Source organism: Rhamphochromis sp. 'chilingali', assembly GCF_963969265.1.
Source record: "Rhamphochromis sp. 'chilingali' genome assembly, chromosome: 18".
Lineage (NCBI taxonomy): Eukaryota > Metazoa > Chordata > Actinopteri > Cichliformes > Cichlidae > Rhamphochromis > Rhamphochromis sp. 'chilingali'.
This window is the reverse complement of record NC_137945.1, coordinates 11458861-11472032: the sequence shown is the minus strand read 5'-3', so window position 1 is coordinate 11472032 and position 13172 is coordinate 11458861. Positions and strand designations below refer to the sequence as shown.

Below are 13172 nucleotides of genomic sequence, written 5' to 3'. Positions count from 1 at the left end.
AAAAAAGAGAACAGGGCGGTTTAAAAGAGGTTCACTTACAGGAGAAATGCAATGATAGAGGAAATAATTAGCAAATTCTGTAGTTTCAGTAGTTAATTTCATAGTAAAAAGTTAAGCTATTCATTTCATTACGGTCTACCACTAAGCTACAGTTCTGTTCAGTTCAGTGTTATTTATATTGCGCCAAATCACATCAACAGTCACCTCAAGGTGCTTTAGACTGTAAGGTAAAGACCCTACAGTATTACAGAGAAATCACAAGAAGATGATCCCCTATGAGCAAACCCTGAGCTATAAAGAAAGAAAACTCCCTTTTAATGGGAAGAAACCTCCAGCAGAACCAGGGACAGGGAGGATCAGCCGTCTGCCATGAACTTTCGGGCAAAGGGAAAGAGAAAAGAAAAAGAAAAGCACAGGTAGACAGGACAAAACGCAAACTATAGAAAAGACTGACGGGAACTCAGAAAACATGAACTGAAACTACACCTTATTGAGGATCTTCCTATGTCACCGTCAGTGGTCTGCAATAGTTAAAAATCATTTTCAGTAAAAGTATACATACAGTCATAGTAAAAAGAAAGCACACTCTCCGTCAGTTCCAATGTTTTATGTATTAAGAGATAAAACAAAACCATCTGGTTCTTAGCCAGACTTACAATTAGGTAAATACAACCTGGGGGAACTACAAACATGACCTTTTACACAGTGTCATTATTTATTTAACAAAAACATAGCCAAGAAACAGTGTGCAAGCACAGCCCATGAATCAGTCACTTGTAAAACCTCCTTTAGCAACAACTTGAAGTAGCATGAGGTACATTTTTTTTTGTGTAACTTTATCAGTCTTTCACATTATTGCGATGGAATTTAGGCCCACTGTTCTTTACTGGGATATTTCAGTACTTTCAGTAGATTGCAGTAGATGAATTCTCATCTTTTTCTTTCAGCCATTCAGTTGTAGATTTACTGCTGTGCTGTGATCATTGCCCTATTTCATGGCACAATCTGGGCCAAGCTTTAGCTTATTGGACAGATAGCTTCATATTTGATGCAGGATTACTTTGATATACTATATACTTTGATATAAAGGACATTGTTCTATTGTTTTTAGAAAGAAGAGGCTTTCTACCGGTAACCCTGTCAGACAAGCCGTACTTGTTCAGTGTTTTTCTAGTTATGCTGTCATGAACTTTAACATTTAACATCAGTTAAAGTTAACTGAGGCCTGTAGAGTCTGAGATGTAGCTCTTGGGCTTATTTTGTTCAGTTTCTCTGAGTAGTGCACAACTTGACCTTAGACTAAGCGCCATCACTGCTGGAGAAACTGGAAACTGATTGATTGGAAACCTGAACTTTTGCTTATGTGGAAGCAGTAAAGGTGTAATTAGTTTTTCAGAAACTTTCTGCATTTTGGCTTTGGTTTTCTTCGAGCTAATGACACTGTGTAATATTTCATGCTTTTGTTAGTCTGAAGTTGTATTTACCTAATTTTAAGACATGTTTTATTAAGCCCTGAAAGATTGTGAATTTCCTTTTTCCTTGTTTTTTACTCTAAATCTTGATTTCTATAGTGTATAAAAACTCTGTGACTGTGACTGAAGGGCGTTTTATTTCTAAAACTATAATTATCTGCTTATAAATGTGTTTCACTAATAATATCTAAAAAAATATTTGTTATTCAGTCTTTTTTTGTTTCGTTTTTTTTTTTTTTTAGAGGGATTAGGTGAAAATTTAGGTCAGCTGAAATATATACTTGAAAACAAGCTACACCTTTGATGAACAGGTCATGCAGTTATGTTTGGTTAATTATTTATCAGAAAAAAGTCTGTTTCCACGCCTCAAGCAGCACATATGAAAGCCTCAGCTCTGATTTTGGAAACCTGAAACAAAACCTAAAAAGCGAACAGGCTTAGTAAGTTCAAATTCAGCGTCAGTAACTTTCTGTGAAGTCATCGGGATTTTATGGAAAGAAGTCTCTGACAACAAGCAATATTTGCTTAGCTAACTTTCCACTTTTTCATCTAAACGCTGTGTTTGTTTTCTTTCTTCTTTCACTTGAAACCGATAGCAAAGGTTACACTAACACGTGTGCAATTATGCAAACCTGCTAAACCACTGATCACAAGAGAAAGTGTTCCAGAACAAGATCAAACCCGTTTTGGGTTTTTAATTCGTAGGTGTACGCCACAAAGAGCCTTATCTGTTTCGCGTGTGAACCAAAGATCTGTGACAGGATCTTAAAGAGCAGAGTTAGACATATTTGTGTGAGTGATACTCTTGTGGCAGGAAGAGGGAGGCTCCTCGAGCAGAGTAAAACCTCCTCTTTCCTTTCTAGCGTATAGCTGCTGTGTCACACGTACCGTAAATGGGCTGTATTGGTGCTGGGAAGAGGCGTTCGGGGTTCTCACTGCACAGGTGTAATATGAAGAAGGCCCCTTGTGTAAAACCACAACATGGGGTACTGTGACAAGTACTGTAATGTCGGTAAACATTGTCACGATTTGAGTCACTGTTGTTGCCATTCGCACAATCACACTAATAATAATCTTTGTGTGGCACTTTTAGGACAGTGGCAAAGTGTTATTGTGGTGACAGCGAAACCTTCAAGGTCATTTTTTGACATTTCCACATATTTATCTAAAACGGGCTTTTTATTTAAGTAAGCTGGATTGAAGTTTTCTAAAAACCCAGCAGACCCTGCCAGCCCCCTGACAGTCAGTACATTACCTGCTCCGCTGACTGCTACTTCCCAGCTTACTGATGCTGCGCCCTCCATAGACATTTTAAGAAAGTACTTAGTACTTCTTAGTGGGTATAAACCTTTCCAAATCCTTCTTGGGTCCAGGAATGTGGACAAATATGGACTGAGTTTTTTGGGGGAGGGGTTAAAGGTTTTACTAGAGTAGAAAATGTACAGTATCACCGACTGAGCAACCAAACAAAGTGATGTTAATGCTTGACATTTTTTTAAAGCATTTAAGCAAAGTACATGAGTAACCAGAGGCCAATCACATTCCCTGAATGAAGTGAATTTCCCTGATGAACTGGGAATGTTTTTAGAAAAATCTTTCAACTCCTGCAGGCAGCAACTATGACACTTTACCATGCTTACTTTAAACATTATACTTTTTAGCACTGAATTTAGCATTAGACTGCTTTTTCAGTATGGTCTCAGCAATATAAAACATCTGTGCATGACAGGTTGTTAAGTCACGATACATGATAACTTCCTGATTTGATGCAGAGGTTCCAAACTGAACCAACAACAACAAAAAAGAAAAAGAAAACCTGGTTAAAATGTTTAGTGATTCAAATTAGCAATGTCAAAGTCAAGCTACGTGTCTAACAATGCACAAGTTTAGGTATTAGAAGTATTAAAAAGCTCAACTTTTGGACCAGAACGAGAAGTTTATGTCTGCTCTAATGCTGGACATTTTAACAATTGAGTCTGTGGGATCTAACTGGCTTTTGCAAACCAGTCTAAAGAGGCTACAGTTGGTTATTCTGGGCCTTTGGTTACTGTATAAACACTGGAGCAAATACACACACTGTGAACAAGGATTTGCACCTTGTCAAGACATAAGCCTTCGTTTTAATTTAATTTGTAATTGCAGGTGATTATACACTAATGAAAGCATCACTATCGATGCCACATTTAATTATGTTAGAACAGAGAACAGATACTGATGAGTGTTTAACAGTTACAGCCTGGGCCTAATACTGCAACCTCCAGGGTGGATGAGCTGTTGCCTCAAGCACAAGCATTTAAATCCAACTAATATGCTGTCTTTCTGTCTGTGCACGTGCTCTGTTTTTTTTTTCTTGTGCATTGCATTGGACAAAAGTCTCAACCAAATTACAGCAATTAAATGGCTATGTGGCATGAATAATTGGTATAAGTAAGGGGCCAACTTAAGTATAATAATAAGCATTTTAAGACAGGAATTTCTCTTTTTTGGAACAATTAATTGTTGTCTAGTAACATCAGTGTTTACTAAGCCTACCTACATATACTCTCTATATTATTTTCCAAATAACAGTTTTAATTACACAGAAGTAAAAATGAACATTTTTGTTAGTGTTTTTTAAATCTCATCTCCAAATGGTGATATAACTTTAGGTTGCAAAACATTTCCAACACTTTTAACATGTAGCTTGTGTCCAAATAGTACAAAAGTCAAGATAGCATTTTCTTTATAAATGACCCAAACACACCATGATAATAAATGTGTATGGCTCAGGTGGTTTAGAGAGAGGTGTAGCAGTCAGAAGGTCAGTGTTTGATCTCCAGCTCTTCAAGTTCATGTATTGAAGTCTGCTTGGGCAAGATAGTGAACCCTGATTTGCCCCTGTTGAATCCATGTAAGTGTGTGTGAATGTTATAAAGCACTTAGGCATAAATGCGTGCGTGATTGGGTGAGGTAGAGAGTACCTAAAGTAGTACCTCAAAGACATTCAAGTTAAGTAGAAAGGTGTTATATAAGTAAGGCTCCATTTATTGTGCCTGCTATAGAACAGGCAAGATAAAAGCTTAATAGGATAATGTATTGGTATTGGTATTTATGTGGTTTTCTCTGAATAATTAGTTTCTTGTCTGATGTATGTAGAAAATATGTAAATGATGGATAAGGCCTCAAAATCTGAGAAGTAAAGCCAATGTGGAAGTGCCTTGAAGCTGCACTGTTCCTATTGGCCTGTAGAGGGAGGGTCTTACAGTTCCAAAAAGAGTCTATGCTAAAAAAAAAACCCTTATTTGCTTGGTCACTAGTTGGACATTTTCCTCAACACGAGTTAATTTTGTAAATTATGGTTCAACTTAGAATAAAAAAAGGAGAGAAAACAGGCCCAATTTAAATGAGGGGCTCCATGTAATTAACAAATTGTTACCACATAAAACGTCTACGTGAGTCTTCTAGGGTCTGCTTGGGTTTCCAGCTGTCTGCAGCACAGTACAACTGAGGCATGCGAGTGCAGTGTACATAGACTGTAGATAAAAGATGACAGCAGAAGCGCTTTAGATCTGCAGTCTTTCCCATTACCAGCAGGAGGTGATTCCTGTGGCTCAAACACAAACACACACACACACACACACACACACACACACACACACACACACACATGTATACATATATATATATACGTATATTGAAATCTATAGGAAAGCAGCTTTGTATTTCTTGCTCTGTGACTTCAGTGAAAACTTTCTCAGTGACTTTCTGATCTCACTCACTGTTTTCAAGTGTAAGCACTTTAGGGCAAGCACACCCTATCATAGGCAAATCACTACCACTTGAGAATGCACCATTGGTCGACTTCTCAAATCCACACTTTCCTTGGATATCACGGAAAGTAGAGGTCTCAGGTTTGGGCTTCAAATCAGGTCTGCAAAGCAATGATGATGATGATGATGATGATGATGTGACGGTAGCAATATTCATTTATATATGGGAACAGACTTGTATAATCTCTCTTGAGTTTCTTTCACCCATAGAGTCGAGAGTTGGCTATTTTTGGTCTTACTGGCAAAATCTGGGGATTTCTTTTTTTTTTATTTCTTATTTTTTTCAGGTGGAAATATCAAAAAATGTCCTAGGCTACAAAAATTAATGGTTGTTTCGGTGGAGTGCGGGATATCACATAATGCCATGCTGGAACGTCCCCACCATTGGCTATATTTAATAGGAGTGGAAGCTCCCACTTCAACAAAAGAAAAGCAAATATCTTGATGTGAAAAAGGGCACTGAGGAACCACATGTCTGTGTCTGTTTGGTAACATCATCTCTAATTAAAATATGCTGATCATGAAACCAGTCTCCTAAAGAAGAAAAGGATGGCGTGTCCTATATGTGGGAATAAATCACACAGGTTTCCATAAGAAATAATAAATAATTAGCTCTGGGTTGAGTCCCCCGCGCTGAGTGCCGGTTACTGGAGGAGGAGCAGTGGCGTATTTTCCCCTCTCTTTCTTCCCTGAAATAAGCCCGCTCTGAGTCAACACCTTTCAGAACAGACTGTCAAGAGATTGTGTAAATGATAAGCCTGCGAGATGTGTGATTTTCCCATAACCCGCAGGCCATAAGTTTTGCATTTTTTTGGACAGTTTCATTTCGATATTAGTGGTTCTGAAAGCTGGTCGGGCTTTTAAGAGGCTGCAGTTTAACCACCCAGGAAGTAAAGAAGAAAGAAAAAAAAATACTCAGCATACAGATGAGTTCACACAGCTGAAACTGGAGGCTGCCCACTGTAAAAAATCAAGAGTCAGAATCTCTTACAATATTATTTGGTATCATTATAATTTTTCATATGGTTTCAAAATTTCATTCACATGAATTAGGATATGAACTTTAACCTTGAGGTATAACATATATAGTAAACAAAGTATTTTTTAAATGTTTTTGTTAATGGACACACAAATAAAGCTATAAAAGCTATAAATCTATAGCTATCAATAGTGTTATTTTATTTTATTTTATTTTATTTTATTTTATTTTATTTTGTTTTGTTTTACACCTAGTAATGTGTTGTCCCAATGGGTAGAATAATTAATTCATGAATTAATTAACTGAGTTTTTGTACATTATACATGCTTTTTTATATAAAGCAAAACTATCTCTGTAAATACAGTAAATGTTAGCTTGGTGTTAAGTTTAAATGCTAGAAAAATATTCTCTCGGTTAAAAAAACGTAAATAAAGATTTGCCATCTTTTGCAGTGCAACAGCAGATTTTTTTTTTTTTTTTTTGTCTTAGTCATCGATTCATACCATAAACACATCGTCTATTACCGCTCGAGGCGTTGATTAACTGCTTGTACTTTCCTTTCCTTCGACAAAGTCGGTCAGTCGCTCAACTCATTCTGACTGCACGGGACCGGGGAGGGAATCCCGGCAGCTGATTGGACAGTCAGGGTTTTCCCACGTCACAGGGGATCCTCGGTATAACTGAGAGGCGAGCCGGTCGCGTCGCTTCAATTCACATGTTTTTTAGTCGGGTCTGCACACTCTGAAGACGCCTCCGAAACGCAGTATGGTGAGTCTGCTGCTTTTTACACTTCGCTATTACAGTTGCTATTATCCAACAACTCTGACGTTCTACTTAAAAAAATTAAAAAAAAGTTTTGCTTTGTACAGAACACTGACCTGGACTCAGAGCAGGAGGAGTTCAATAGGCTTTTATATCAACTTGGACATCTTGTCCTGATAAACATGTTAGCTCCTCAGAGGTTTTTAAAGGCAGTTTAAATATTGATGATTTACCGAGGAACGTGCAAGCTGAGGTCGGGTAACCACGTGACAGCGCGGGGTATAGATAATCGACATCCTTTGTGGGTATGAGTCAAGTGTCACTTTGTGCCATTACAAACAAACTGAGCTCACTGCAGCACAGTATCTCCGTGGAGCACAATGACTACGTCAAGGCTGCAACACACTCTTTGAGTAATTGAATTGTTATTAGTAATGACTGATTAATCGTTTTCTGAGACAAAAGCAGAAATACTTGTAATATTCATTTATGCTGATATCTTTGGGAATTTGCATTGATGTCAAATGAAACTGCTGAACCTGTGGAAATATCTGTTTCTACACTGGGGTGTTATGTCAGAAGAAAAACTCATTTTAGGCCATCCTAATGTAAATACATCTCTGCTGGCGTACTTATTCTTACAATAGAAGAACCGTTTTTTTTTATTATTATTAGTATTATTAATTTCATATAAAACTTATAAGATAAGATAAGATAACCTTTATTAGTCCCACACGTGGGAAATTTGTTTTGTCACAGCAGGAAGTGGACAGTGCAAAAGTTATGAAGTAAAAATTAGAATACAATAAGAATAAATACAGTACACAGCTGTACAGAATAGAATAAAATAAAATACTATATACAGTAGAATAAAATAGAATAAAATATACAATAAGATAAAAATAGAATACAAATGCTATATACAACTGAGTAAGTCCTTATGTCCTTGACTTCTTGTTTTTTTGACAGTCTCTGCTTGAAAACTCAACGGCAAGGCTGCCTGTGGACCCATCAGAGTCAAATGACACTGACAAACACAGACAAGCCCACAGACTGTATCCATCTCTGCCAAATATAGACAGGTGAGACACATCACAGCAGCACTTATGTGAAAATTGGAGTCAGTTTTTATGGAGAAACGTGATGCAAATAATTTGTTTTTCAGGTATGAGTTTTGGTGCAATACTGGGGAAGAACTACACCCGTCTGTGAAGCTGGAAAACACACAGGTAACAAAAGAACAGAGAACCACCACCTTTTGATTGCCTGACCACAACTGAATGATGATATTCATTGGGTTACTGGAAGCAGTGTGAAGCAAAACTTCCAAAAATGTGTAAAAGGAAGTTGGTAGAGGGAGTCGTGTTGCATAATTTCCCAGAGTCGCAGGCATTTGGCTGTTGATGGATTTACTGCGTGCCACATTTGAGTAGTTCCTGTTTTTCTCTCTTTTATGTGCCTCAGCTGCAAGGGTCCTCTCACAAAAGTGATGTCAACATGAAAACACAGATTCTTATCTTAGAAGAGCAAAAGAACGAGGTGAGTACTTCTCAGACTTTCTGTGTATCCATCCTACGACCCGCGTATGCACGTTTAAAGGTTCACAGTCTTTCTGTTTTTACTCAGCTTCTTTCTATTAATGAGAAATGGGCAAAAGAGTACCGAACCATGGTGCACTACTACAAAGAGAAGGTAAGAAAGGAGCAAGTTCACATCATTTAATGTTGTTTTTCAGCTCATGTCGGTTTATTATCGCACTTGTTTATCATTTAAGTGTTGTCTGCGTTCTGCACCCAATGTCCAGGTCGAGGAGTTAAAAGCATTACAGCAGTGTGATCGCTTTGAAGAGGAAGAAGGAAAGCACGTCACGTTAAACCGACTGAAGCTCAAGGTGATCAAAGGAAAAGAGAGCGCACAGGTAAATGCGCCGACCGCTCTTTGATAGATTAAGTCGTTTGATCTGAGCGCTAACGGTTCCCTCATGGGATGCTTTTTCACAGACGGAAGAGGGTGATGCCAGCTCTGAGAAGCTCGAAGCACAGAAAGAAGTAAAAGAGCTGCGAGCGCAGAACAGCGCCCTGACCCGCAAAGGGCAGCATCAACACGAGGAGATCAGACGACTGAACAAGGTGAGGCATCAGGCTTTCTCTGATATTCACTGATGAAAAGGAAGTCTCATTCTAACCCTCGCAGTAAAAACGCTCTAACAGTGGTTTCAATGTGTCTGTGCAGGCCTTAAAGGAGACGCTTCAGGCTTCTCAGTCCCTTGGAGTGGACAATGAAACACTAGACATCTGGAAACATCAAGTGAGTGCTTTGTCTTCATGTGTGTGATGTTTTTCTTTGCATAAAGACTGAAAACAAAGGAAAAAGGTATTACTTGTCCGTGTCCAAAGGCAATCAAAAAACCTATAAAATTCACTCTGTAGTAGTCTGGCTAATAGCTGCTTTCAGCTGCCACTTTGCCACAAAGCAGGCACCCTGCATGTTTGATTTTTGGCAGCGTTTTACACCGGATCCCCTTCCTGACGCAACTCCAAAAGGGATTTGTGTCTTCAGCTCGAATCCACTCAGCTGCTTTTCACTTACTCACTTAAATGAATGTGTAAACCATATCTTATAAAATCCAAGGTTAAATGTAGTAAGGGGTGTATAAGACTTGCCCAAACTGTTGAGTTACCCCTAATGGACATCTGTTTTTATTTGTCTCACGTCCATATTTAGGCTGAAGTCTTTAAGGAAGACTTTCGGAAGGAGCGCAGAGACCGGGAGAAGCTTAAGGGCAAGTATCTGGAACTGGAGAAGAAGTATACCAAAGCTCACAACGAGCTGCATGTCCTCAGATCTCAGGTACCATTCGTAACCTTAGAAAATTCAGCATGTGAACTATAGGATTAGTGCTTGACTTTAATATGCTTTGTGTATATTCTTCCAGATGACATGGACTCGGCAACTGCACCCCGTGCTTAACTGCTCCTGTGCAAATCAAGCCAAATGTCCGAACTCGGAGGGCCACCAGGTTAGCCAGAACCACATGAAGCTGCAGAGGCGGTGCACTCTCGATAACAAGCAGTGAAGCTCAACCAACTCCTCTGACTTTTTGGGATATTGTTTAGGCGGACTTTCTGGAAGTTTTTCCCGGAGTATGAGCAGCCAGATCAGTGTTCATCGCCAGCAGAGTGAGGAAGTGAGCTCTGTTCCAGCTAACTCCTCTGCTGGTCCTGCTTGTAACAAGGCCACGGCATCAGTCTGGGTCCACTGAGAGACTTATGTGGGGCAAGGGAGGAACCTAATACACAAATATCGATGCATACGCTTACCAAGAGGAGAAAGGCAGCGAAGGGTAAAATGAAACTGTCAAGATAGGCTGATTACACTTCGAGTGTGACACAGGTTTTATTGCACTGCCCAAACACTACTGACATCCACCATACTGATCAATGATGCAACAAAAATGTGGAAATTTCCTGTGTTTAGCACTTGTAAACACCCTGTGCTGCACTACGCTGTAGAAACCTCTTAAAAAACAGAGTCTTGCCCCAGTGATGGGACTAAAAAAGATCAAAACTATCACAGCTCTGTAAGGAGGCAAAGAAACTCGAGCTATGCTGTGATTATAAAGGCTGGTGTTTTTCTGACTTATATTACACTATGTTATGTCGGTCGTATGCAGGCGCTTTTACAACAGCGAGAATCAAGCCTGTAAGAGAAAGAAGTTAATATATAATATATAATATATACATTTATGTTGAGCAGAGTATTTATATATGTTTGGAAAAGTTTTTTTTGCACATTTTTGTCTGTTTCTTATTTATTTGTCGTGAAAATAAACAACTATACGCTGTTTGTGTTTTAACATGTTCGTACGCACTTCATTCACTGAAATCACTTTTTCACAAGATCAGACAGACCAGATTGTCTAATTTAGGTAATGCACACTCAACTTTAACACACACTCCACTGGACTTTTTAAGGATTTCGGTTGCACGATACAGCGCACTGCAGTGAACTCATTTTCACGTTAAAGACACCAGTTTGAGGTGAATATGAGATATGTGACGTGGTGTGTTATCCACCCAGTGTCTCAGCAGAAATCAAGACTCATCAGATCAGGCAATGTTTTTTCCAGTCTTCTAATGTGCAGTTCTGGTGAGCCTGTGTGGGCAGCCTCGGTTTCCTGTTCTTAGCTGACAGCACCCAGTGTGGTCTTCTGCTTATTTGAGTTACCGTTGCCTTCCTATCAGCCCAAAGCAGTCTGGCCATTCACCTTTGACCTCTGACATCAAAGAGATATTTTTTTACCCCGAGATTTGCTGCTCACTGGATATTTTCTCTTTTTCAGACTGTAAACCCCAAAGACAGCAGTGTGGGAAAATCACAGTAGATATGAATAGATGAGCAGTTTCTGAAATACTCACACCAGTCTGTCTGGCACCAACAACCATGCCACGTTCAAAGTCACTTAAACCGTCTTTCTTCATTCTGATGCTCAGTTTGAATTTCACCAGCTCGTCTTGATCATGTCACCGACTTGCTGCCATGATATTGACTGATTAGATATTTGCTTTAATGGGCAGTTAAACGGGAATAAATAATAAAGTCTATATCTTTATATGGACTGGTTCTTATATAGTGCTTTTCTACTCTATCTGACCACTCAAAGCGCTTTATACAACTAATTCATTCACCCATTCACACAGGCACTTTTTTTATAAGCTATTAAGTGCTTCATACACATTCTCACTCTGATGGATGCATCAGAAAGCAACATGGGGTTAGTATCTTGATCAAGGATATTTGGCATGCAGACTGGAGCAGACTGGGATCAAACCACCAACCTTCCAGTTAGTAGCTGACCTGCTCTACCACCTGAGCTACAGTCTTTGACTGTAGCTGTGTTTGGTAAAGGATAAAGTTGAATATATAGCAGAATATAGTACACATGTGTATCTGTGAAGCACTTAATGTCTTAATGTTTTCAGCTCATCCGGCTGATGGACCGATTAGTTTGTTCTAGGGTGGGACCTCCCTGCATCTGTCTACAATTTACAAGAACCGCCACTCCTCCTACAGTATTAGTGAGATTTCAGTGAAACAAACACACTAACCACCTAATTCATCCAAACTGTGCTCAAGATCAAAGTCACATTCATAGTTTTACAGGTAACAACTTGTGAATCATGATGGAAGTTGAGCAAGACGAGCAACTAATTCATTGACAATCTGCTCACCTCTTAACAGGTAACATTACCTATTTGCATTATTGAATCAGATAAAGGAAACGTGATTTTCCCTATATTGCACCGATATGTTGAAAAGCTCAGTTGTTAAATTTCAGGAATCAAAACTGATTTTTTTCTGAGGCCTGACAAGCAAAATTTGTGTATTTCTCATTTCAATTTAAACTGGGCAGCTTCAGTGACAGACCTACAGTAACTAAGTTTTCAGTGTCACAGCACAAAGATGCAAGAGCAACAAGACGCCAACAACTTGCCTTTGCACTCACTCTTACGAGCCTCAGAGCTTCCTGTGTCGTTGCTGCAGTCATTCAGTCAAATTGGAAGTCATCTGCATGAGGAAAACTGAATATGAAGCCTACTCTGAGGAAACTGATTCCACTTATAGTTTCATTGCATATGTTAGTGCTGGTGTGGCAGACTGCTTTGTAGAAACCAACCTTGCTTGTTTGAAAGACATCTGAAAAAGATTCTGTAGTTGGAAACCTAAATCAAATTTAAAGCAGACCATCTAATTTACTTACGAGTCAAAGACACACTGATGCCTCCAGCAAACCAATGATTGATTCAAGAGACTATAATAAAAAATACTTGTGTTAAAAATAGTTATTTTTTTAAGTCACTTAATATTGTTCATAAGTATCAAGTATCAATGACGGCTCAGCACTGAGAATCAGCATACCTCTACTGACCTCTAGTGGTAACCAGCGCAACAAACAAAACCTCACTCTGCCTCACAATTCTCAGTTCCCTAAATAATGAGGAAATATGACTAAGCCGACCTCGGAGCCAGCAGAATCTCGATTACCTTATTTTAGTAATTTGTCCATTACGTTACATGTTTACATGTCCACTAACTGGAAGTCTGTCTCTGACTGTATCTGTACACATAAGCAGAGGGCAGTTCTGTGAA

At 38.9% G+C, this 13172-nt stretch overlaps 1 protein-coding gene across 1 annotated transcript; it reads left to right on the top strand.

Moving 5' to 3' along the window:
• Positions 1–6940: 6940 nt before the first annotated feature.
• On the top strand, positions 6941–10858 carry LOC308386259 (TNFAIP3-interacting protein 3-like). Its single transcript, XM_080865675.1, has 10 exons — positions 6941–7028; positions 7992–8104; positions 8188–8251; positions 8487–8561; positions 8649–8714; positions 8827–8940; positions 9023–9151; positions 9255–9329; positions 9747–9872; positions 9958–10858. Exons 1-10 carry the CDS (start codon positions 7026–7028, stop codon positions 10096–10098), a joined length of 906 nt encoding a protein of 301 aa, XP_080721801.1. The 5' UTR covers positions 6941–7025; the 3' UTR covers positions 10099–10858.
• The last annotated feature ends 2314 nt before the right edge of the window (positions 10859–13172 follow it).

Bases quoted from the DNA above. Each gene is read 5' to 3' on its own strand.
- LOC308386259 (XM_080865675.1), top strand. The intron at 8,941-9,022 runs GTAAATGCGCCG...GCTTTTTCACAG, and splicing joins AAGGAAAAGAGAGCGCACAG to ACGGAAGAGGGTGATGCCAG. The intron at 9,873-9,957 runs GTACCATTCGTA...ATATTCTTCCAG, and splicing joins TGCATGTCCTCAGATCTCAG to ATGACATGGACTCGGCAACT.